Source organism: Carcharhinus amblyrhynchos, chromosome 7, assembly GCF_965287045.1.
Source record: "Carcharhinus amblyrhynchos chromosome 7, sCarAmb.v2.hapA, whole genome shotgun sequence".
NCBI lineage: Eukaryota > Metazoa > Chordata > Chondrichthyes > Carcharhiniformes > Carcharhinidae > Carcharhinus > Carcharhinus amblyrhynchos.
The window spans coordinates 30,902,025-30,926,068 of NC_137330.1; the positions used below are offsets into that span (position 1 = coordinate 30,902,025).

Below are 24,044 nucleotides of genomic sequence, written 5' to 3' on the forward strand. Positions count from 1 at the left end.
GATGACGGATTCTAGCATTTTTCCAACTACAGACATTAAACGAACCAGCCTATGTCTGCTACCTTTTTTAAACAGCAGCGTAACATTAGCCGTTTTTCAATCTTCCGGCACTTCCCCGGACTCCAGCGAATTTTGATAAATAATTACGAAGGCATCCGCTATCACCTCTGCCATTTCTTTCAGAACCATCAAACCTGCCCACTAAGGAATACGGCACAAAACACCTGGTTACATAATATATCCACAACGAGAAATACTCCACCTCCTGCCACTGCCACAAAACTTGTCCCCAGGTGGGAGACTTCCACTTGACACTTCAGCAATATATAGAATTTGTTGCTTTGTCGTCTCACCAGAACCACATGATTAGGTGGCTCGTCACTGATGTCAAATACTGCTGCCAATGTTTGCTGCTCTTTTGATTAGCACCTCTATTGGCAGCATTCAGTCTGGTTGACGTTCCCTCAGACCTAAACTTTTTTAGGGTTGTCACAGAGGCAATGGCTCTCATTGCAAATCCTTTAGGTGGCAAGAAGTGCACTGGAACTGAAACAAACATTTCAGGAACTTTAGAAAAATTCTTTTCAACCTTAATACGAAGATATGATCAAGTTGTGCCAGTTGAAATTGAATTTTGCGCAACATTCATAAAAACTCAATCAGTTTTGGCTGCACCTTTAATTTAAGACATCTGCAACTTCAGACGAGAATATTGGCTCCTTCTGAACTTGTGAACACAAACAGAAGTAACAGCTACAGTCTCTACAGTACGTTTGTCTAGACAATGTCCAACCAAGGCCGAATGAATGGAAATCGTTCAATTCTGCCAGCAATTTTGCACAGAAGAATGCAACATTATCTTACCTCCAATTTTTTCACTTCAATGTCAGAAACCTGACTAGATTACATCAGGATGACAACGTACATTAGGTATGAACAGTTATACACCTACATTACAGCAAAACGTCACAACTATACTTAAGAGCAGGATTTCTTTGATCAAATGATTCTAATGAAAGTCAGAGCAACAACAATTCTAGCTAAGTGAGAACATTGCTTATTACTGGGGTAAATAAACCTCTTTTGAAAACATTGTGAGCACGATCTTATCGCCTGTTCATGCCATGCTCCCACTGCAGCAAGGTCAGAGAATTTAGTGGCCAGCCAAATCTCCGTTCATTGCAGCGGGATGGGGAAATCCCGCTGGCGTGATAGGTGGTTAAGATTACGGCCAGTGTGTTCTATCCCACAAGTACTTTAATAAATACATGCAAAAAATATAACTCTCGAGAGAGAGACAAGAGGCTCTGAAAAAGGAACTGACCAAAAACACTAAAATCTGTCTTTTCACTTCTCAAATACTGATCAGTTTGCAATATTTCTTCCCTTCTGTTGCAAACACACTAAACTATTTGACACTTTTTGTACTGAATATTTAATTAAAAGAAAACACAACTGCAGTCACAGTCCCACTGCTTTTGACTAAATCACAGCCAAGAACCTGCTTGTATTTGATAAATGGCTAAACCATTTTGCAGTTGGAAAACTTTCCACTTGGCCGGAAATATAAAGCATGTATGTAGAATAATGTTGAACCCAGATGTAACAAAGAACTCAGGATTTTCAGTATTCAGAACATAAACTGGAATAGGGAGGTGGGGGGAGGAAGAAAATGAGAAACAGAATATTTACATTCATTCCAGCTACAAAGCATTAATAAAAAGGCACAATAGCTTAACTACAAACTACGCAAAACTCTATGTTCCCACAACATGAGCCCCTGGAAATCCCTTCTTCCTTCCTTTCACCCCATTACCCACAGCCTTGCACTCTGAATGGTCTCAAAATGTAATTCCTTCCTGAAACTCCATTCTCCTTCTATTTCCCTCTCTTCCTCTAAGACCTTCTTAATAGTCACCTCTGGCTAGGCTTTCGGCAACTTTTGCCCTTAATATTTCCCCTTTGAGCTCATCCAAAACTCCATTTGCCAACTTAAAAGTCTAGTTTCTTTCGTCATCCCTGACCTACTGGTAGCTAGTCTACCAGTGCCATGGTTTTAATATTCATGTCTCTGTGTTTCTAAAGTCTCCATGGCCTCATTCTTTCCAAGTCTCTAAATGGTTACATAGCCCTACATACACTCGGATCCCTTGCATTCCTAATTCTATGTTTACTACAACAAAGGAGCTACATAAACGCAAGATTGTTGACTCTTTGGCTCAGTGACCATTTTGTTTTGTTGATTACACCTCTGAAGCGCCTTGAAAAGATTTTCTACATTAGAAGTGTTATTTGTATGTAAGTCAATATTGCAGAGTTGCAACTATTCAGTTTGAAGGCCATCTGAAACGTAGATCAAACTGGGAATCTATGTCAACATCATCTCAAACCATCAACTACCCACCCACCCTCAGCTCTTCCCTCAACCATTGAGTCTGTAACGTGTTCCCCATTATTACCCCCTCCATAAATACCAGTTTCATCTTCTCCACTTGGACTCATATTTTGCTTCCTCAACCTTTTCCCTACCCAACTTTTGATTTGAACATTTGCCCTTGCTCAGAGACCAAAGCATTTTCTGGGCATCAGAAGCTTCACACCCAGGTGATCAACACCAAATCCAAAAGTTGCTTGCTGAAGTTGATCCAAATGATGCATAATCTCAGTATTCTTTTCAGAACTGAGCTTCATACCCTATGTTGTATCCATCATCAAGACCACTTGCTTCACTTGAATATGACCTGTCTCCACTCGCATTTCATTTGCACCATTGCTGAAATCCTTTTATCTTGTTACGATGTCGGCAGAGATCTATAACTTTTAAAAAGAGATTTAAACTGCCAGTTGATAGCTGAACAAATACAAGATTTCATGTTTAAAACTTTACTGTAACAAATGACTAAAAGCATTGCTCACTCACACTGTTTTTTTATTTCTGTAGGCAATTTATACTTTAAGCTGCAGAGATAAACATTCTCCTTTTATAATTATCACACCTTTCTTGGAATCAAGGTCCTTGCAGCAAACAGTGTATAGTTGCTTCCAGTTTCCAACTGGTTCCATTCTCCTTCAGTAACTTCAGGCGATCATCTTCTGGCACTTTCCTCAGTTTTCTGAGAGTTTCCAAAATCCATCACCAACAAAAAAGCATGTTTCTATTTTTCCTTCCTCTGGCCACACCAGGATGAATTTCCTGGAATTCGTAGATGGCTGCAGGATGTGTCTCTTCAACCATAGACAGTCTTCCTCCCACATCTGGCTGTGGTAGCTCGAAAAGTTAAATAGCCTTTTTAAGAACTGCCGCTGTCTGTCTATTTTATTCCTCAAGGGAGGCGGTGGAGGGAAGCCTATTACCTGATCTCAAAAAAGGCTTCCTCTGCAATGCACCCAATAGCAACGTGAAACATATCAACCCTGCATCCAGATAGAAATGCCAAATAGCTACCCTTGAACCCAATTCCCTCTCATCCTAAAAGCAAATGGGTAGCTTGCAGCACAACTGTTTACAACCAGATACCTGCAACACCTTGCTTGTACATCGGGAAACAGTGTCTATCACTGCAAACTCAGAGGCTGCTGCCACTGTCTCCGAGTGTAAATACCTTGCATCACCTTCTCAGTGAAGCAATTTAAGTCTTCCTTTGGTCTCTAATCTTATAAACCACCGAGGTTTGCTGTCAGTCAGCCTGCAGACCATCACATGACTCTCTCCATTTCCCCTAAATTCAAAGCTAAAATCCTGAAACATAATAACATTAGAAATTTCATTTACAACTATCTATTCATTCCTTCAATGGTGTCCTTGTCAGATTCCTGAGTTCAACCTTTATAAACTTTAAAATTCCACAGTCCACCACTATTATGGTTCAAGGTCAGAAACTTCAAACTGTTCTTCGAAGCCCACCCGAATCATAAGTTTTGCATCTTGAATTTGCTCAAACAAGCATGAGATGCTTCACTTCAGGTGTGATTCAAATGACCCACTGGGGAGCTTTTATCAAACAAAGTTTATTTAAGAATATAGTTAACATGTATAATAAGAAAATTGGCAAGAACATTCATCAATTACAAACAAGAAACAAAACAACCACTATAATGTATAACTCTTAATGAATCTCTAATATGTTCCAATTAGAACAAAAATTGAATAAACATAACCTTTTAAACAAATTTATCACTGCACAGGCTTAAGCTCACATGTCACTGGAATCCAGTTCCCTGGACTGAATGCTGATTTCAAATGATCTTGAAAACTCAGAGCAACTTGTAGTCATTAGCTCCCCAAACACCAAAAATAAATTCTTTACTGCAGCATGGCAATAAGATGTGCTTTTGGCTATCTGATAAAACTTTCAAAATAAAAAGAGAGATTTCTTTCAGCTATGCTTCTAACACCGCAGCCAAAACAAAACTAAAAATGACCCTTGTCACTTAAGCTCTACAGTTTTTTTCTCCTCTCAACAATGACATCACCTAAGGCTACAAGCTGCAGAGATCATAATTTGAAAAAAATATCTTGATCTTGATTTTAAAAAAAGTCACACCATGGCCTACTGCATAATAAATTCTGCTTACACATCCCATTGAATTCTTGCTCAGGTTGCAAAGGACTTTAACCTTGGTACCAAAAAGCAGTCACCTTGATCAAATTTTCTGGAATGCCATGCCTAAACCTATCCAACCTGCTGTAATTTCTCCAGACTTAAAATCTTCTAACTATGTTTTTGGTCATCTCTCCCAGCAATTATTTCACATTCTCTTTTGTAAAACTTATTTTATTTATTGGGGAATGCATTATGGAAGAAACTTCCATGCTCCCAAAATGAAAAATAGAAACTACTGAAATAATGAAAATAGTCTTGAATTTACATTTGAACTTACTCTTTTCCTGGCATTCAATTAAAAAAAACTTACCACTAAACTGGATATTTTGGGAAGCATGGAAGTTAGAACAAATTGTAATGAATGCAGAACCTCCAGAACAAAACGTTAAAATTAGCCCGCAAGCTTCATACCATTGATTTAAACCATGACTGCAGTTGTAACAGTTCGAACTTTCACAACAGATGTAAAGAATTATTCACATTTAGTGTGGGAACTGTCTTGTTAAGCAGAAATTCCACCTTAGATTCCTTATAGACTGCTTATAAATCACCAAATAGCTTCTAAACGTTCAAGTGTCCACCCAGCACTCAAATGTCACCCATTAAATAATTACAAACCTTCACAACAATCTTGCCACATCCGCAAGTCAATTTTTGGTATATCATCACAGCTCTGATAACCATGGGGATATTCTGCAACTCTGAACACATCAGGCTGTATCCTGGTGATGTTGTCTCCATTGTCGCACAGGACACGGGCAAGAGAAGTCTGCTTGATCTGAGTCAGCTGGGCTGGAGTGAACACCCCAGGATTCTCATACCAGAACCTGTTAGCCCATAGGAAAAAGAATAATTTTAAGTCTATTAAGATCTGCAAAGATTCTTCAGTTCATTGTTTCAATACAGATGCCTTTTGGCATCTTGTATCCTTAATTCAACATTCCATGTCCTTTTTAACAGATTGAGATTTGTTTCTTCTGATTTAATGCCATTGATTAAATTGGCAAAATTTCAGGCTGAAATTTAAATCAATTGCCCTTCGACAAAAACATCCTACCAAAATGCAATAGATGTCAACAGGTCAGAAATGTCATTGTAAATACATTTGTACGCTGTGTTTAAATGTTCTGGATTACCAGAGGATTGTAAAATAGTATAACAAGTTATCCAGTGGTAATTACATTTCCATTGTCCTGCTTATGGATTGTAAACATCTCAGGCCACTTTACATAGTGGAAATAGATAAAGTAATCATTAAGCAGAAGGAAAGAAAAACAAAAGTTGTGGGATAGACTAGAAGCTTGACCAGGAGAAGAACATAAGAACTAGGAGCAGGAGTAGGCCATCTGGCCCCTTGAGCCTGCTCCGCTATTCAATAAGATCATGGCTGATCTTTGTGTGGACTCAGCACCACTTACCCACCTGCTCACCATAACCTTTAATTCCTTTACTATTCAAAAATTTATCTATCCTTGCCTTAAAAACATCCAATGAGGTAGCCTCAACTGCTTCACTGGGCAGGGAAATCCACAGATTCACAACCCTTTGTGGGAAGAAGTTCCTCCTCAACTCGGTCCTAAATCTGCTTCCCCTTATTTTGAGGCTATACCCCCAGTTCTAGTTTCACCTGCCAGCGGGAACAACTTTCCTGCTTCTATCTTATCTATTCCCTTCATAATCTTATAATTTTCTATAAGATCTCCCTTCAGTCTTCTGAATTCCAAGGAGTATAGCCCCAGTCTACTCAGTCTCTCCTCACAAGCCATCCCTCTCAACTCCAGAATCAACCTAGTGAATCCACTCTACACCCTCTCCAGTGCCAGTATTTCCTTTCTTAAGTAAGGAGACCAAAACTGTACACAGTACTTCAGGTGTGGCCTCACCAGCACCTTACAGAGCTGCAACATAACCTTACTGTTTTTAAATTCCATCCCTCTAGCAATGAAGGACAAAATTCCATTTGCCTTCTTAATTATCTGCCGCACATGCAAACCAACTCCTTGAGATTCCTGCACAAGGACACCCACGTCCTCTGCACAGCAGCATGCTGCAATTATTTACCATTTAAATAATACTTCATTTTGCTGTTATTCCTACCAAAATGGATGACCTCACATTTACCCACATCGTATTCTATTTGCCAGACCCTCGCCCATTCACTTAGACTATCTATTATCCCTTTGCAGATTTTCACCATCCTTTGCACACTTTGCTCTGCCACCCATCTTAGTGTCATCTGCGAATTTTGACACACTACACTTGGTTCTGAACTCCAAATCATCTATGTATATCATAAACAATTGCAGTTCTAACACTGATCACCGAGGCACACCATTAGTCATTGACTGCCGATCAGAAAAACACCCATTTACCCCCCGTCTTTGCTTTCTGTTAGTTAACCAATCCTCTATCCGTGCTAATACATTACCCATAACACTGTGCACCTTTACCTTATGTAGCAGTCTTTGGTGCGGCATCAAATGCCTTCCAGAAATCCAGATACACCACATCCACAAGTTCTGCATTGTCCACTGCACATGTAACGTTCTCAAAGAATTCCACGAAATTAGTCAAACATGACCTGCTCTTCATGAACTCATGCTGAGTCTTCCCAATGGGACAATTTATATCTAGATGTCTCGCTATTTCTTCCTTGATGATTGATTCAAGCATTATCCCTACTATACAAGTTAAGCTAACCGGCCTATAATTACCTGCCTTTTGTCTACCTCCTTTTTTAAACAGTGGCATCACATTTCTTGTTTTCCAATCTGCGGGAACTACTCCAGAGTCCAGCGAATTTTGATAAATTACAGCTAGTGCATTTGCTATTTCTCCCACCATCTCTTTTAGTACCTGGGATGCATTCCATCATGACCAGGAGACCTGTCTACCTTTAGCCCCATTAGCTTGCCCAACACTACCTCTTTCATGATGATGATAGTTTCTAGGTTCTCAGCTGTCATAGCTTTACTGTGGTCAATTTTTGGTATGTTATTTGTGTCTTCCGCTATGAAGACCAACACATAATACCTGTTCAATACCTCAGCCATTTTCTCATTTCCACTTATTATGACCCCCTTCTCATCCTCCAAAGGACCAAAGAGTTGATGGGCGGCTTTTGAAAGTGGCACAAGGAAAAGAACAATAAGGCTGTTACAGAGAGCCATTAAGGAAGCAGCCAAAGGTGCAGTGGAGCCAGTGAGAACAAGCAATTAACCCCTGTCGGAGGAACAGGGGGCAAGAGAACGAAAGAATCTACAACTTCAAGGCAGGGTTGGAATGAGGCAATGGAGGAATTTGACCTTACTGGAGAAAGGTATGCCACGAGAACTTAGGAAGAGGAGGGTGATTAAGAATGGGATTTTGTGTAAGTGAAGACACGTGCTATGGCATTCTGAATAAGTTACAGATAAAAGAGATGGAACAGAAAGGGGTGCAAGGAAAGCACATGGGCGATGAAATCTCCAGAAAATAAATGTATGGATTAGAGTTTTGACAGGAGCAGTCACCCCCAATAATGATCTAGAGACAGAGTGAATGTATTTGAAACTCATTTTGATTTCTTTGGGGGTGATGGATTCGAGCTGGAAAAAGATAATCACCCAAAGGGCAGGGTGGGGAAGATGAAGCATTTTCATCTCAGTGGTTACCTCAGGGAACTACCCTACCTCAAAATTTATTGCATCTCTTTAGTGATTACATAACCAAATCATATACATGTTGAATGGAGGTACTATTAAATGGGAATAAAAAATTATATGAATAAATAAAGAAAAGGAAGATGATAAAAAAATACAGCTTTCACTTGTTTTGCACTTCCAATGTGCTCCTAAAAATGGTGTTCGTGCTCAATGAAGATTACTTTTCTGTAAGAAAACATGTAACAAAGACTGGTTACCTTCCTGACTTGTATTTTTTATAATTAAAAACCTACTGGTTGCCTTGGAACTAACTGGCTCAAAGGTCCACTTACTGGGCAGAATTTGACGAGATTTTTTCTTAGTGTCCAGCTAGTGTGGAAACGGAAGAATTCCTGATCTGTTTTCCGGGTGAGTTTTCACGCCAAATCTTACGCACTCAGTCTTTGAGAAAGTGGGCCAGACCATTTCTGGCCACCAGAGCAGTGGGCAGGGCTTAATTCACCAAACAGCCAGCAGCTCAGATTGGAGGCACAAACTGTGCATATGCAGCAAAAGCCAAAACAAAAAGCAGCGCTCCTGGTAAAGACTCCTGATACGTCCTCTCCCATACCCCACAGACATTGGAGACCCGCTCCCTACATTACTTACCCCCCGACCCCCCCCATTCCCCCAGACCTCCTTGCACATGGCCTCCTCATTATCCCCCGGCTCCAATGGCTGACTGACCTGACCCTGTCTCTTCCCCGTCCCTGATCAGAGGGACAAATTTCACCACCCTCCCATCCCAACCAGTCCCCCACCCAACTCCCAAAAAACCCCAAGCAGGTAGTGCAGGAAGAAATGGCCTCCAGGAAGATAGCTCCCCACTTTTCTGATTCTGATCTGGCCAGGTTGCTAGAGGCAATGGAGGCAAGGCAAGGCACCCTCTTCCTCCTCAGGACGGCACTGACCCAGGAGAAGGGATGGATACGCAGCCTGGAAGGCAGTGCCAGCATGTGTTAGTGCCAGAACTGGGAAGCAGTACTGCAAAAAGCTGAATACATCACCCAAGCAGCAAGGGTGAGTGTTTAACCTCATCTAGTATCTTCCCCCAAAATGCCCCCCAGATCCCCCAACCGTGCTCTTATCCCACATACTCCCCGCATTGGAGATCTCTACTGTCTCCCAAAGATACACAAGGCAAATACACCTGGCCGTCCCATTGTTTCGGGCAATGGGACCCTGTGCGAGAACCTCTCCATCTATGTCGAGGGCATCATGAAACCCATTATACAACGAACCCCCAGCTTTTATCGCGACACTACGGACTTCCTACAGAAACTCACCACACATGGAGCTGTTGAACCAGCAGCACTCCTCGTCACAATGGACATCTCAGCACTCTGCACCAGCATCCCCCACAAAGATGGCATTGCTGCAACTGCCTCAGTACTCAATGCCAACAACTGCCAGTTTCCAGATGCAATTTTACAACTTGTCCGCTTCACCCTGGACCACAATGTCCTCACCTTCAACAATCAGTTCTTCATCCAGACGCACGGAACAGCAATGGGGACCAAATTTGCATCTTAAAATGCCAACATCTCCATGCACAGGTTTGAACAAGATTCCTTCACTGCATAGGACCTACAACCGATGCTATACACTAGGTACATCAATGACATTTTCTTTCTTTGGATTCACAGTGAACAATCACAAACAACTTATGATGACATCAACAAGTTCCATCCCACCATCAGACTCACCATGGACTACTCTCCGGCTGCATTCTTGGACACACGCATCTCCATTAAGGAGTCACCTCAGCACCTCACTATACCGTAAGCCCATGGATAACCTCACAAAGCTCCTCTTCTCCAGTTTCCATCCTAAACACGTTAAAGAAGCCGTCCCCTACAGACAAGCCCTCCGTATGCACAGGGTCTGCTCAGATGAGGAGGATCACAACAGAAACCTCCAGATGCTGAAAGATGCCCTCATAAAAGCAGCTTATGGCACTTGACTCATCGGTCAACAGTTCCAACGTGCCACAGCCAAAAACCGCACCGACCCCCTCAGAAGACAAATACAGGACACAGTGAAGAGAGTACCCTTCATCATCCAATACTTCCCTGAAGTGGAGAAGCTCTGACATCTCCACCAGAGACTTCAACATGTCAATGATGAAGATGAATATCTTGCCAAGGCCATCCACTCACCCCCACTTCGTGCCTTCAAACAACTGCACAACCTCAAACAGACCATTGTCCATAGCAAACTACCCAGCCTTCGGGAGAAGAGCGACCACGACACCACACAACCCTGCCACAGCAACCTCTACAAGACACGCCGGATCATCAACAAGGATGCCATCATCATGTGAGAACACCATCCACTAGGTACATGGTACATACTCTTGCAATTCGGCCAATGTTGTCTATCTGATACGCGGCAGGAAAGGATGTCCTGAGGTATGGTACATTGGGGAAACCATGCAGATGCTACGACAATGGATAAATGAACACTGCTCGACAATCACCAAGCAAGACTGTTCTCTTCCTGTTGGGGAACACTTCAGCGGTCACGGGCATTCGGCCTCTGATCTTCAGGTAAGCATTCTCCAAGGCAGCCTTCACAACACACGAAAGTGTAGAGTTGCTGAGCAGAGACTGATAGCCAAGTTCTGCACACATGAGGACGGCCTCAACCAGGATCTTGGGTTCATGTCGCACTATCTGTAACCCCCGCGACTTGCCTGGACTTGCAAAATCTCAGTAACTGTCCTTTCTGGAGACAATACACATCTCTTGAACTTGTGCTTAACACTCTCTCCACTCACATTGTCTGTACCTTTAAGACTTCATTAGCTGGAAAGACTTGCATTCCAATCATTATTATGTAAATTGAGTTTGTGTCTTTATATGCCCTGTTTGTGGGAAAAAAACTTCCACTCACCTGATGAAGGAGCAGCGCTCTGAAAGCTAGTGGTGTTTGCTACCAAATAAACTTGTTGGACTTTAACCTGGTGTTAAGACTTCTTACTCAGAGGGCCATCACGGAGGGCTTGGCCACCACGGCAAGAACTCTGGTGGTCCTCCAGGGCCAGATGATGCTGGAGCTTCTGGAGCTTACTGCAGAAGCACCGCCATCCCATAGAACAAACCACAGTAATGATGAGGAATGAGGAAGGGCTCAAACCCGTGCTGCGGCCTTACACCCTGAAGACCGTGGCTGTGGCTATAGCTTTCGACTCCCCCTTCCTGACCCCAGGGCATCTCAGGGGCAGCAGGCTGATGAGGATGGCATGGATACGTCCCTGACACTTGAAAGCTGGCCAGGGCCCTCAAGGTCCAGGCTCTCTAGAGGACAATCGCCAAGGGCATCACGGGGTGAGGTAGGCAGCTGGCCATCTCCACCTCCAATGTACATCCCGGGGAGATACTGAGATGGCAAGAAGTTATGGTGGCACTAAGATGGTATGAGTGAAAGGCAACACTAGCTAGATAGAATATTTAGGCACTCTAAAGTCTCATGTTTGTGTGTTTTTATATTATCTCTCATCTTGAAGGCACTTTTATTGGCACCAGTATATGTTATTTCACCCCCACACCTGTGACTAATTTGTCTTTGATTAGCTGCTAACAGCAATGTACTTATCCCAATGGTCGCTGGAGGGTCCCTGCACCCTCAACGCACCGCTGCTGTAAAAATCAAGGCGCTCAAATAATTCACTGGCTACAGCAAGTGGCATGCATTGGCAGCGACTTACAGCATTTGCCATGCTATCCCCAGAACCCACAAAAGATTCCTCCACAGCAGCCACCCGCCCCCCCCACCCACCTTGGGACCCTGCATGGGGGTTTACTGCTCTCTTACTCACCAGCCAGATGCCGGCCCAGGTGCCGAGTGCACGACGAGCACTAGTAGGAGTCAGATTAGTTTACACCAGGGCATCATCACAGTAATGCTTAGCGAGTTGTCATCACTCGCCTTGATTAAAAGTAGACCGAACAAACCAATATTATGCTGGTTGCAGCTTACCTATCGCCATCACGAAGACGTTTAAATTGTGTAACCAACAAGCACATAAGTGTAGGTCCCAGTCTGGTTCCAGGGATCAAGTCCTCTACCAATAATGCAGGGAACAGATCTATGTTCAATGGTGTACCATATAAGCTATAAGAATCAATGAGGAAGAGAAACATTTCAGTTTTGACAAAGGCTCTACGCCCTGAAATAGTAACTCATCTGTTCTTTCCACTTGGCTTGCTAACTTTTTCAACATTTGCTGCTTCAGATTTTAACATTTGCTATTTTTTGTTCTTTGTTTATACGTGCATTTGGCAAGCCAAAAACGCTGACGTTTTAAATCAGCTCCTTAAATTCTATTTTCAGAGGTGCAGGAGTGTAACAGTTATGGCAGTGTAGTAATCAGTGGTCTGGACTAAAAATCTGGGAAACTCGAGCACAAGTCCCTCCATAACATTTTCTGAGAAGTAACCACAACAGTGTTGGATTTTTGTAAAACCCTAACTGGCAGTGCGGGGCTAGTACACATGCACCGATCTAAGTGCTGATAGGTCAGCACATGCACAGTGGTCCGCTCAGTGCTATACTGCCAGTCTCTCCATCAGGAATAGGCCCTACCCACTGATTTTTAAGCAGCTTTACGCTAGTGTACTCTGCAATGCTCAAAGCGTGGGAGATTTGTTTCAAAAATCCCACTTAAAAAAATGGGATTTACTCCAGATTGTGTTGAATTCGGCACTTAAAATTTTTTGGGAGGATCCTGGCCTCCATTTAGCTTTCATATGTTGAATCAATCTAACCCGCTGGGAATGAAGGATAATTGCAAGCATTAATAAAAATGGACCTTCTTAAACCATGCTCTCACATCATTATTTCAATATTATTTCTACCCAAAACCGGCAGAGGGGGGCTGGGGTCTTAAAATGTGAAATCTGCGTAACATGTCTCCAACTTGGCATGATCTAATTTATTAAGCTATTTAAATTGGCATCCTACAATACAAACGTGAGCCTAATTTGAAATTAATTGGTGTTACAAGCGTGACCCCAGGGATTGGAAAATTCTGTAGGAGATTGGAGATGAGTGCCACCGGTTTCTACGTGGTTCTTACCCCCAACCCAACCTCTCGGGGAAGTCTTCAGCCTCCTCTAGCTCAGTGGATCTACCTCTATCTGCCTTGATGGGCCTTATCTCTCCTTGCTGCCCTGACAGTCAGCCAACTGGTCAGCTGCCAGGCAAATCAACAAGCTATAAATAAAGTTCTGTCATTAAAGGTGACAAGGCTTCCCCGTCCTTGTAAAAATCGGTTGGGGGTGGGGGGGGGGGCAGCAATCTTTCAATAATTGATGTATTGACAAGTCAAAACTATTATTAATGATATCTGTTAACATTTTAGCTTTCAAAACAGTTTCACTTACTTCATGAGTTTTTCCCTAATTCGTGGATTCTTAATTTCATTTTCTAGGTCCTCAAAATCATGAGCTGAGCTGAGATTGCAGTAGACTCTGTAATCATTGTAAGGAGGGATCCCATGATCTCTACCTCTCTGAATGTTTATAGAAGCTAGATCCAGTGCCACTGCATGTGCCATGGAGAAAAGTCGCTCAGTTAGTTCTGTATTTACCAGCTCTGTTGGGACTCGCATTTTCCCTGGTACAGCAAACAAACCTCGCAGCAACGGGTCGATGCCACCCTCATTCACTATCCTGAATGGAGAGAAGAACGCTTTGTGAAGAGGAAGGTGACCTTGAGGAATGGGCTGAAACATATCATCCAAGCGGTAAAGGATAGGGTTGATAAGTGTGTGCCCAAATCTAAATGCTGCAGTGGCAAATACATTCACTATTCCAGCATTAACATTAGGATCATAGCCTTTATAGTCTCCTAACTTCTTCATTCCAACGTCACCAAAGATTTTAGGTAGCCAATGGCTATAGGTTATGTGCTGCATTTGGGCACCAACTATTTTGCGTGACTCATGATAGATTGTCTCACCATCCCAATGTGGATTTAATTTTAGCAGCTCAGTAGCGATTCGATTGTGTTCCCTGAACCAGACTGTGTGCATACTAGTTAAACCCATGTGTTCATTGGAACGTTGATCTCCAGCCAAGAAACAAGGAATGGGACTCTCATTTTCATCTCTCATACATTCAGTTGGTGGACCAGTAGCAAATGGTAAAAGGGGTTTCCCCAATCGATGGGCTATCCCTTGCTTTAACAGGCCTCGCTGACTGGCCAAGTCACGTATTTCTTCAGCTTCCTGATCTGAGCTCCCATAGACATTGGAGGCATCGATATAAGAAGTCAGCTGATTGATCTGTTCACGTGGATACACAGACTCCATTAACAAAGATGTCATTCCACTTCCACAGACAGGGCTGGAGCGTACAAAGAACATGCATTGCGCCCCATTACGCACTCTGGGGTCATTTTGAGGGATCAAGATAGGAAAGCATGGTGGATCATTTGTGCAGACAGAACTGCAGTGCTGACCATCTGAGAACCTGGAAAGACTGAGTGCTGCAACAGTCAGGTCTATGTCATGGTCGAGGAACTGACCCCACTGCATCAGCATGTGTGTGTACTGGTCATCAGGCGTAATGGTCTCAGTGCCTAACAGAGAGGTTGAAATGAGGCGAGGTAGAGGGAGAGGAAATCCATTGTAAAACTGGTTTCGATTGATTCCTCTTGGCAGATTAAACCCGTTTTCATAGACTGATTTTAGAAGGCGCTCAAAGGCTGTAAGGGAAGCTCCCCACATGGGGTGCTGAAGATTGTTGCATGTCGCATCATGCGATCGGTATTTCTGATGAAAACAAATGTCAGAACAGTTATTGATTCGGCGGTGGGCAGTGCAGCCAGACAGATTTGCAACCAAGTTCAGGAATCTTGGAGACAAAAGGTCATTGTAGCGAAAACCTATCAAGAGAAAAGGCAAATTAAAATCACATTTTTCACGTGTGAAAGCAAAATCAAATATCCACTATTAACTGTACAGAAAAATCCCATCACTTTAAATACAAAATTCTTCTGTTTGTAAAATATCACAGGCAAATTCTGATTGCCTCCATCACTTGGTCTTCAATGACGTGCGTCAGTTCTTAGCATCCCAATACCTCAAATTTAAAATTCTCCTTCTGGTGTTCAAAACCTTCCCCAGCTCAAAGCTCTGTCGTTGACTCTCTTAAACACTGTGCCATCTGCTGAATTCTTTCATTCCTCTGGCTTCACCTTTTTTCAAATCAGCCAGTCCCTTCACACCATCAACAGCAGCCATTCTGTCAGTCACCTTGGCCTTACACCCTGGAACTCCCTTTCTAAAACACCTCAGTCACGTTCAGATACTCCTTAAACCTACCTCGCCAATCAAGCTTTCAAAAACCTTCCTAATTTCTCTTTTGGTTTAGCATCTCCTTATTTTCTTTGCACCTTTGTGAATAGCCTTTGGATATTTTCCTATATTAAAGGTACTACATAAAGGGAAGGTCTGGTGTATCATTGTTTCAGTTAACTGAAAATATAGTAAGGCATGTTAGCCATTTCCAATCCAAAACACACTGCTTACCATTTAAAAATTATATAACCATTAATATAACTCTTTAACTGTGCTAAATATATAACATTTAAATGCAAATTAAATGCATTTTTGAAAAGGCAACTCTTTATTTGCTACTTTCACCCTCAGGAATGTGAATGGTGTACTTCTCAAAACATTCTAACTTCTAAGCAAACAGATAACCATCAAATCCTCACTTCTGTATGTGCCTTGACAGCCAAAGACTGGGGAAACAGGGAAATAAACTTTTTCTCATGCTGCCTTTTATTTAAAAATACTGTGGTAGTTTCAACACCCTTTGCTTAAAAGGTGCCGCATGCTTTTATAGGATCAAGAGAAACCAGAGTGTACTCTTTTACTTTAGATTCAGGTTTCCAATTGCCAGTTCTGCTGAGACCATTATTGCCCCCATGTTTCCCTGTTAACAGTAGCTTGCCGATTGCTGTCGTTTTCAATTTGCATCAAGAACCCAGTGAGTTGTGCTAAGTAACTGCAAGACAAGAGCAAAGTCCACAAGGAATGGTGACTAAAAATACTCACTGGAAATGAGCACATGGAAAACACTGACAAGATCGATGGTTTAAAACAATTAATTGATTTGATCACTCTGTGCTAATCAAAGCGAACAACTGGAGATATTAGCAACTCTCAAAATTCATTCAAGAATAAAACTTCACGGAAACTGCTTCACTAGTGCCTTTCAGCACCTTTCCCAAATAAACAGCAGTTGTCATCTCCCAAATATTTGAACAACTACCAAACTTTTGAGTTTGAGTAATGGGGTTAGGAAATAAGAACATGATTAATCTAACATCAGAACTGGGAGATGTGAAGACAGCTCTCTGATTGGAGAATTCACACCCAAGTCCACAAACAGAACCACATGATGCAAAACTAAAATTAATGAAATGGAAAATAGCTGCTGTCATGAGCAGTCAGAAAACGCGAGGGAACTGGGAGGACCACCGTCACACAGTAAGACATTTGCAATGAGATTGCTCACATTGAACAATAAACACACAATGGGCTCATTGCAACATACTTATGATGACATTCGGGACAAAGATCTTGACAACACGGGAAGGTAAACAAACACAGCTCATGAATTCCAGTGAAGACAAAATTTATCTCAGTGATATTGTACAGCCTGCAGCCAGAGATCAAAGGAAGATAGAAACTGTCAACATTCTGATTTTGGAGCCGATTAGTATCTCTTGGTTGTTTTGAGCTTAATAATACTTTAACCAAACCTAGGTTAAATATTTACCTTTTCAGAGTTGTATGTTGTGCAAAATTAAGGATGCATATTTCCCCTTTCTCAGTCAGGCTTTATGATTCCTTTGTTTAAATACAAAATTCAAAACACAAAAACGTTATAGCCAGTAATTTGTTGGAAAACGTTTAGTTTTTACTCAGATAAGGTAAATATTTTACCTAACTTTGGTTAAAGTTCAAAGCACTAAGGTATTCTAATCAGCTCCCAAATCAGATAGTTGTTCATTTCTGAAGAAAATTAATAGAAGCCAGAGAAGGTGTTGTTACACAAACCCAAATTTATTTATATAATAAAGTGTGTTGAAGAGTATGGAGCTTGTCGTGGGCAGTCAAAGCCCCCCTATTAATCTCCAAAGATTTTGGAATAATATTGGCCAAGTCGATGCTTCTGTAATATATTACAGTGCAATATTTTTGTTTTGTTTCCTATGAGAGCCCTTGGATGAAGTAAGCAATATCCATCAAAAAAAAAATCAGGTACCAATGAATGTACCATACCAGGCTACCCTAAAATCATTAGATGGAGAACACGTAAATTCTCCCAATCCTTAAATTCATGGGACCACAGAAAATCTCAGAGCTGCAAGAGCAAAGCGTGCAAAAGATTGTGGGATGCACAGTAAGCTGCACTTTTCTCCCTGAGTATGTCTTGAAATGGAAGTTATATTAAAACAAAACATACAGCATTGTGTTAAGGTAACTGGTCAAAGCGTCTTCAAACAACGTCATTAAGTGGAATTTTCCCTTTTTTCTTCTAAGTGCTGGGTCAGGCGAGGAAAACGGTGTGTAGCTTGATGGCTGCACAGCCAGCTTTTCTCACTATATTGAGCAGCGCTTGGAAGAAAGAAATCTGGAGGTGTGACCCGCACTATCATGCCAGCAGGGCAGGACCAGAAAAAGTCAGCAATGTTGGATAGGGGGAAGCACCATAATTAGATGTTGATCTATTTGAAAGAGATTCCCAGCCTCCCTTGTGCACCTTTTTGACTCTTTTTTGCACTCATGTCGCTGTTTGAGCCTGCGGCAAACATGGGCACAAAATCCTGGCCATTATTTTGAAATTTGACTCTCAATCAAATGCTACCGACTGCACCAATCCTATCATGCAATGGAATGAATCTAATGATAATACTTATCTACTTTGCATGACATTGATTATACACTGCTGAAACATTACTGGGCCAATGACAGAAGCTTGTCTGTAAGCATACTGCATTTTCACCTAATTCCACAGGGAAATGATTGCAATGATATAATTATAATCTTGTTTAACTCTCAAAACTGAAAAGAAATGCACGAATTTAGTGCAACAAAAGGGGAAAGGATGAGGTCATCGAAAAATTTGAACACAAGAATGAAAACTTTAAATTTGAAACTTTTACATCCAAAGTACAACCCAAAGCACATGGTTGTGATTTTAAGTCCCACAGCAGAACTTAAGCACAAGAACTCCAAGGCTGACAGCCCAGCTCAGACCGAGTTTGTGCAGGAGGTGCATCTTTCAGATGGGATGTTAAACTGTTGGCCCGCCTGCCCTCTCAAACTGATGTACAAGTTCCCATAGCACTATTTTGAAGAATAGCAACATACTGACCAATATTCATCCCTTTATCAACATCACAAAAAACAAAGTGCCTGGTCTATTTTGCTCTTTGTGGGGGTCTGCTGTGCAAATTTGGATGTTATGTGCCTTACAGCACAAAAGCAGCCACATTTGAAAATACTTCACTGATAGTGCAGCGTGTTGAGATTTTCCAGTGGTAACAAAAAATACTATGGGGGTGAACTTACCAAAACAATTCTAAGTGCCGAACAAGCGTGAAAATGGGAGAGAATCCTGCCCATTTTTTTGGAAAGAGAAAAAGAAATCAAATCTCACCAGACTTAGAGTGTGCAGCTCCAATGTGCTACCTCCCCTTGGCTCCACACCCTCCCCACTTCTTAGCAATGTCCCACGACCAGTGGGCAGCGCCAGAGTGCCAGGCTGGTACTGTTCACCCTGTCCCTAACCACCCAGGGGGGCCTCAATGGACTGGCGAGGCCATCACATCTGGTCCACATGCGATCCTTGTCAGTGAGGACCTCCTCTGGCAAGGCCGTTCAGGCACGTGAGCCCGGATGATTAGGGTGCCACACTGATCGACCAGTGTGAAAAGCCGGTAAGATTGATTAACCCCTATATAAAATTCTTTCAAAGCCCCTTTTACAGAGTGGTTACAGCTGTTACGTATGAATCATGGCACACAATTTGTACACAGGAAGATTCCAGTGACAGCAATGGAATCTTGGACCACATTATCTGATTTAATCATTGGTTGAGGGATAAATGTCAGCTGAGCACGTTAGAAAGAACAGCTTTGTGGAGAAACAACACTACACATGTTAAATTGCAGATTAACATGTGCCTCAGGAAAGGTAACCTTTGAAGAGTAAGCTATTGGCAATGTTTGTTTATTTAAAAGTATTTCAACTTGAAGTCAACCATGGGTATACTGACCTGTTCCATTCAGATCAACCATCAGCCCATCATTGACATGTTCCTGAATGAGTTGCAGCGTTCGTTCAAAAATTTCCCCCGCTCGTGCAAGATCAAAAACAATTGGAAGTCGTGGATATCGGAACAGGGCAAGCAGCTCATTTGGGGTTTGGGGCCTTCTGTGAGTAAGCAACGTTTAGACAATGAACATCTCATTAGTGTTCCCTTAACAAACAATCAACTGATTTTGTTTACCTGGCAATAAAACTGGGATTTTATAAATATAATTTAGCTTAATATATTCCGGCTTTCTTTAAGAGAGAAAGAAATATTTTGAAACAATATCTGCTTGTTCAACTACCTTGCTCTAGTGCATTAGGGCAATGATTTTTTTTGTACCTTTACTTGTTCTAGTTACATTCATAAATAAATGAACTTTGAAAGAAGGTGGATAAATGTTAAAAAGAAAGACTGTCTTTATGCAAAAAAGTACAAAGGCCAAAACACTGGACATAACACAAAGCAGATTGCATCAAATGGCCTCAAACCATGTACCGTTGTTAAATTATGCAACACTTTCTGGCCATCAAAAGATTAAAATGTAATTTAAAGGAGAAAATTAACAGATGTATAGCATCAAATCATGCTGCATCAAAAATATTTGGCACAAGGGAAGTTTATAGAACAGATAAAATGTTAATACAGCTGATACTATACCTGCGCTATATCGTCCAACATGGTTAGAAAGATAAGAAAAAAAAAGGAGACACTGTTAAATAAGAAAACAGGGTAAACAAATGTAAACACAGAAAGTGACAAGTCTTCATTTTTGATGCTCTTGCTGATCTGCATAATATTTTTACCTATCCGAGCTGAATCTAGGGACCCTATTTACCATTGCCTCGCGCCCGTTTTCAGGTGTGAAAACGTGGTAAAGTCGGGTGAGAGGCCATTATCGCGATCCGCACCCATATCCGCGCAGATTGCCACTTTACCAAAACCCGGGAATGATCCGATTCCTGCCCGAAACGGGCACAACATTTGCATGCATTTAAATTGAATTAATGAACTGCCCACTCAACTTTATCAGCACTTCCCCTTTTACCACCGCATTCGCCGATCTGGAACCATGCCGTAATGGACCTGCTAAATAAAAGTCTGAATCGGGCGGTTCAGCTTCTGAAGAGCGCGTTCATTGTTTCCAACTGACTCAGATCAGTGTAGGAGGGAGGAGGGTCAGGTCATTCTCTGGTTGGTGAGGGCAGGAGGGGAGTGAGGTCGGATCCGTGTCTGGTAGGGGTGGGGCGAGAGGGCCAACCGTTGTCTGGTGGTGGGAGAGACGGTTGATCATTGTCTGGTGGTAGGGGGGGGTAGAGGGCTGATTGTTGTCTGGTGATGGAGGGGAGGAAGAGGAGGCAGGTCAGACGTTCCTCTAGAGAGGAGAGGAAGTGAGGCTGGACCATTCTCGGGGGTGGGCGGGGGGGGAAGAGAGATAGGTAAGATGCATCTCGGATGGGGTTTGGGGGGGGGGTGCAATCACTCACTGGTGGGGGGGGGGGTGCAGATTAATCTCTGGTAGGGGTTGGGGGGGCAGATGGATCTCTGGTTTGGGGGGGGCGGTGCAGATTAATCTTTGGTGGGGGAAGTGGGCAGATGGATCTCTGGTGGGGGTGTGGCGGGGGGGGGGTCTGCTGCTACTCTGCAGGCCATCGGCAGGGAGGGGAGGGGGACAGGGGTGGTGATCGGTCTGGGTAGTTGCGGGGGTGTTGGATAAGGGGGATAGTGATGTCTGTTGGTAGTGGGGTGAGGGGGGGTGGGGTGGTGGATAAGGGGGACAGTGATGTCTGTGGGGGCCATCACTCCTGCTTTTCGCTCCCAGGCTGCTTTCTCTGGCCCGGGAGTGAGCTGACGCGGGTGTGCTTTTTCAAACTTTTTTCCTACTGCGCACGCGCAATTCAGAGCTCCGATCGTTTCAGCCGCACTAAGACCCACCCAAAGCACGAATGGGACTGGAGATGGCTGCGTGCACACGGGGGCGCCTGGAAGCAGATTTCTAAGTCGGATCTGCATTACGCCCAGATTTGGCACTTAGAACGAGAATGGTAAAATCAGCCCTAGAAGTCATAAAACAATTTTAATGTTAAAAATGAACCACTCTGACCAAACGAACAGTCTATGTGTTGTTAATCGTGAGTTACGAAATGTGTGGAATGCATTTCAGTGGAATATATGAAAGAAATCATGGAGCAGAGTGCACAATGTGGAAGCAATGATGCATGGAAAATTCTAAACACACATTTCTTCTCGTCGGTTCTCTCTTATTCCACTTCCTGACTTTGGCTCGTTCCCCATCTGCTTCTCACAAAGTTGTTTTCCCTTATGACCTACATTACTCTGGGCTGCCTTAATGGAAGCACTAGACTTACTGAACAATGCACTAGCCCCCAACTTGACCGCAGGACTTCTGGTAAACTAAAGCTCCAGCTGCCACATCTCAATGTGGAAGGACGGGTAAATCATGATACTTTTGACTTTAAGAAAGAAGCGTCACATTTTCACGTTAACCAAAATCTCATACAAAAACACAGTGAAGGCTGAAGTAATGAGGCAATTACAAAAAAAACCACAGCATACTTGGACAAACTCAACCTAGCACTCTACACTATTATTATTCAGCACTTCATTTCTCTTCAGTTATTACTGAATGGGGTTTTCTTTTGCACACCACTTGCAACACCTTACATATCAAGCCAAATTCCGTGGGTTATATGTTTTTTTTTTCTGAACACAATTGTTTTATTTATGTCATTCCATTCATTTAAAAGTTTATTTATTAGTGTCACAGGTAGGCTTACATTAACACTGCAATAAAATTACTGTGAAAATCCCCTAGTTGCCACACTCCAGTGCCTGTTCAGATACACTAACAGAGAATTTAGCCAATGCACCTAACCAGCACATCTTTCAGACTGTGAGAGAAAACCGGAGCACCGGAGGAAACACACGCAGACACTAGGAGAATGATCAAACTCCGCACTGACAATCATCCAAGTCAGGAAGTGAACCTGGGTCTCTGGCATGAGGCAGCAGTACTAACTACTGTGCAGCCCACGATAACATCTAAAAAAAAAATCACTAACAGTTTATTCTTTCTTGACAATAGATACTAGTGTGTATTTCATAGGTTTGGATATATCTGGGAGCCTATGAGGGCTGCTGAAGAGGTAAACAATGTTGGTCTCAAAAGGGATGGGGAACTTACTAAAGTACTTCTGGAATAGGTAATAACTATAGTGATTTGTTAGCATGAATAATTTCCAATAACTTTTCAGCTGAGAACCACTTTTTTTGGTGGGGGGCTGGGGGCGGGGAGGAGTAGAGGGAACCACAAATGAAAATTCCAAAGGTACGAGAATTAAAACAAAAAATTCTGCATACCAGTCAAAAACCATTATCCAAACTTTGAAAAAAAAATTCCAGAGGCATGCTCAACAGACCAGCAGGATATGTGATATATCAGTAGAGCTTTATTTTACCTTTCAAATAAATCTCTGCGAGTGGAGTTGATGGCACTGTCAACACTATGAATGGCTTCTTTGATTGAGGACTCAACAAAAGTGTCTCCACTTCGAACAATGTCTGGGACTGGTGGGATAACAGGGAGTTAGACATAACTTAGGCATTTTAGGCAACATTATAATTTTGCATCAACAACAGTAAGTTTTCCCCTTCAAATAAAAACTTCCACACATTCACTCCAAAAACGGCTTGCTTATTTTGGGCTATTTATTTTAACGTAACACATAACCTTCATTGTAGTCAACCTTCAAACCTGAGGGGACGATCCAGGCCTTGGTTTTTAACTCAAATGTTCAAATGCAAAATTTAGTAAAAACACCAAATCAAAAAGGGAATGGAAGGGCAAGGAAGTGCCTATGGCATCCATGTGTTTCGCTACTTGGTTAACAAAGTGGAAAAAAATCATCTAGATGGTCTCATCAACTAACGTTAGTAATATCATAATTATTGCAAGCCCATTTATTAAACTTACCAACCACAGTCAACAGCATACTAGCAGCAGAATGGTCAATGCTGTTCCTGGCAACGCATTCATATCGTCCTTGATCTGCAGGTCCAACATCGCGAATTGAAAGAAATCCCTCAGGGCTAAGGTGGAATTTTCCACTCTCCGTAATCTGAATTCCATCCTACATTGAAAACACTGCGTCACTAATGTATACTTACACAGCCCTGACAGGGCCTGCATTCTTTCAGCTAATGTTTTGATATAACTTAGCAGATTATCGACTGACAGCTTCTGCAGATTAGAGGCACTCAACGTGCAATGGTAGATTTGTACTTTTTGACTGAACCAAGGCTTGCTAAAAGTGTAAAGCCAGATTAATGACCACTTCAGGTTTAGAGCTGCAAAAGTGAGGAAATATATTCGACTGAGATTTTCCAGTATAACAGCGTTA

General features: G+C 42.3%; 1 protein-coding gene across 7 annotated transcripts in view; it reads right to left on the reverse strand.

Moving 5' to 3' along the window:
• The window catches only part of pxdn (peroxidasin), a 235,530-nt gene that overhangs the window by 24,102 nt on the left and 187,384 nt on the right, over nucleotides 1–24,044 (reverse strand). For 6 of the 7 annotated variants that reach the window (XM_080192074.1, XM_080192072.1, XM_080192073.1 and 3 more), the window contains 6 exons: nucleotides 23,618–23,774; nucleotides 23,103–23,211; nucleotides 19,588–19,745; nucleotides 13,675–15,178; nucleotides 12,269–12,403; nucleotides 5,223–5,431 (listed from right to left, as the gene is read on the reverse strand). In XM_080192074.1, the coding sequence (XP_080048200.1) occupies nucleotides 5,223–5,431; nucleotides 12,269–12,403; nucleotides 13,675–15,178; nucleotides 19,588–19,745; nucleotides 23,103–23,211; nucleotides 23,618–23,774 (2,272 nt within the window). The remainder of the gene's footprint in view (nucleotides 1–5,222; nucleotides 5,432–12,268; nucleotides 12,404–13,674; nucleotides 15,179–19,587; nucleotides 19,746–23,102; nucleotides 23,212–23,617; nucleotides 23,775–24,044) is intronic. The other variant, XR_013886990.1, reaches the window with a different exon arrangement.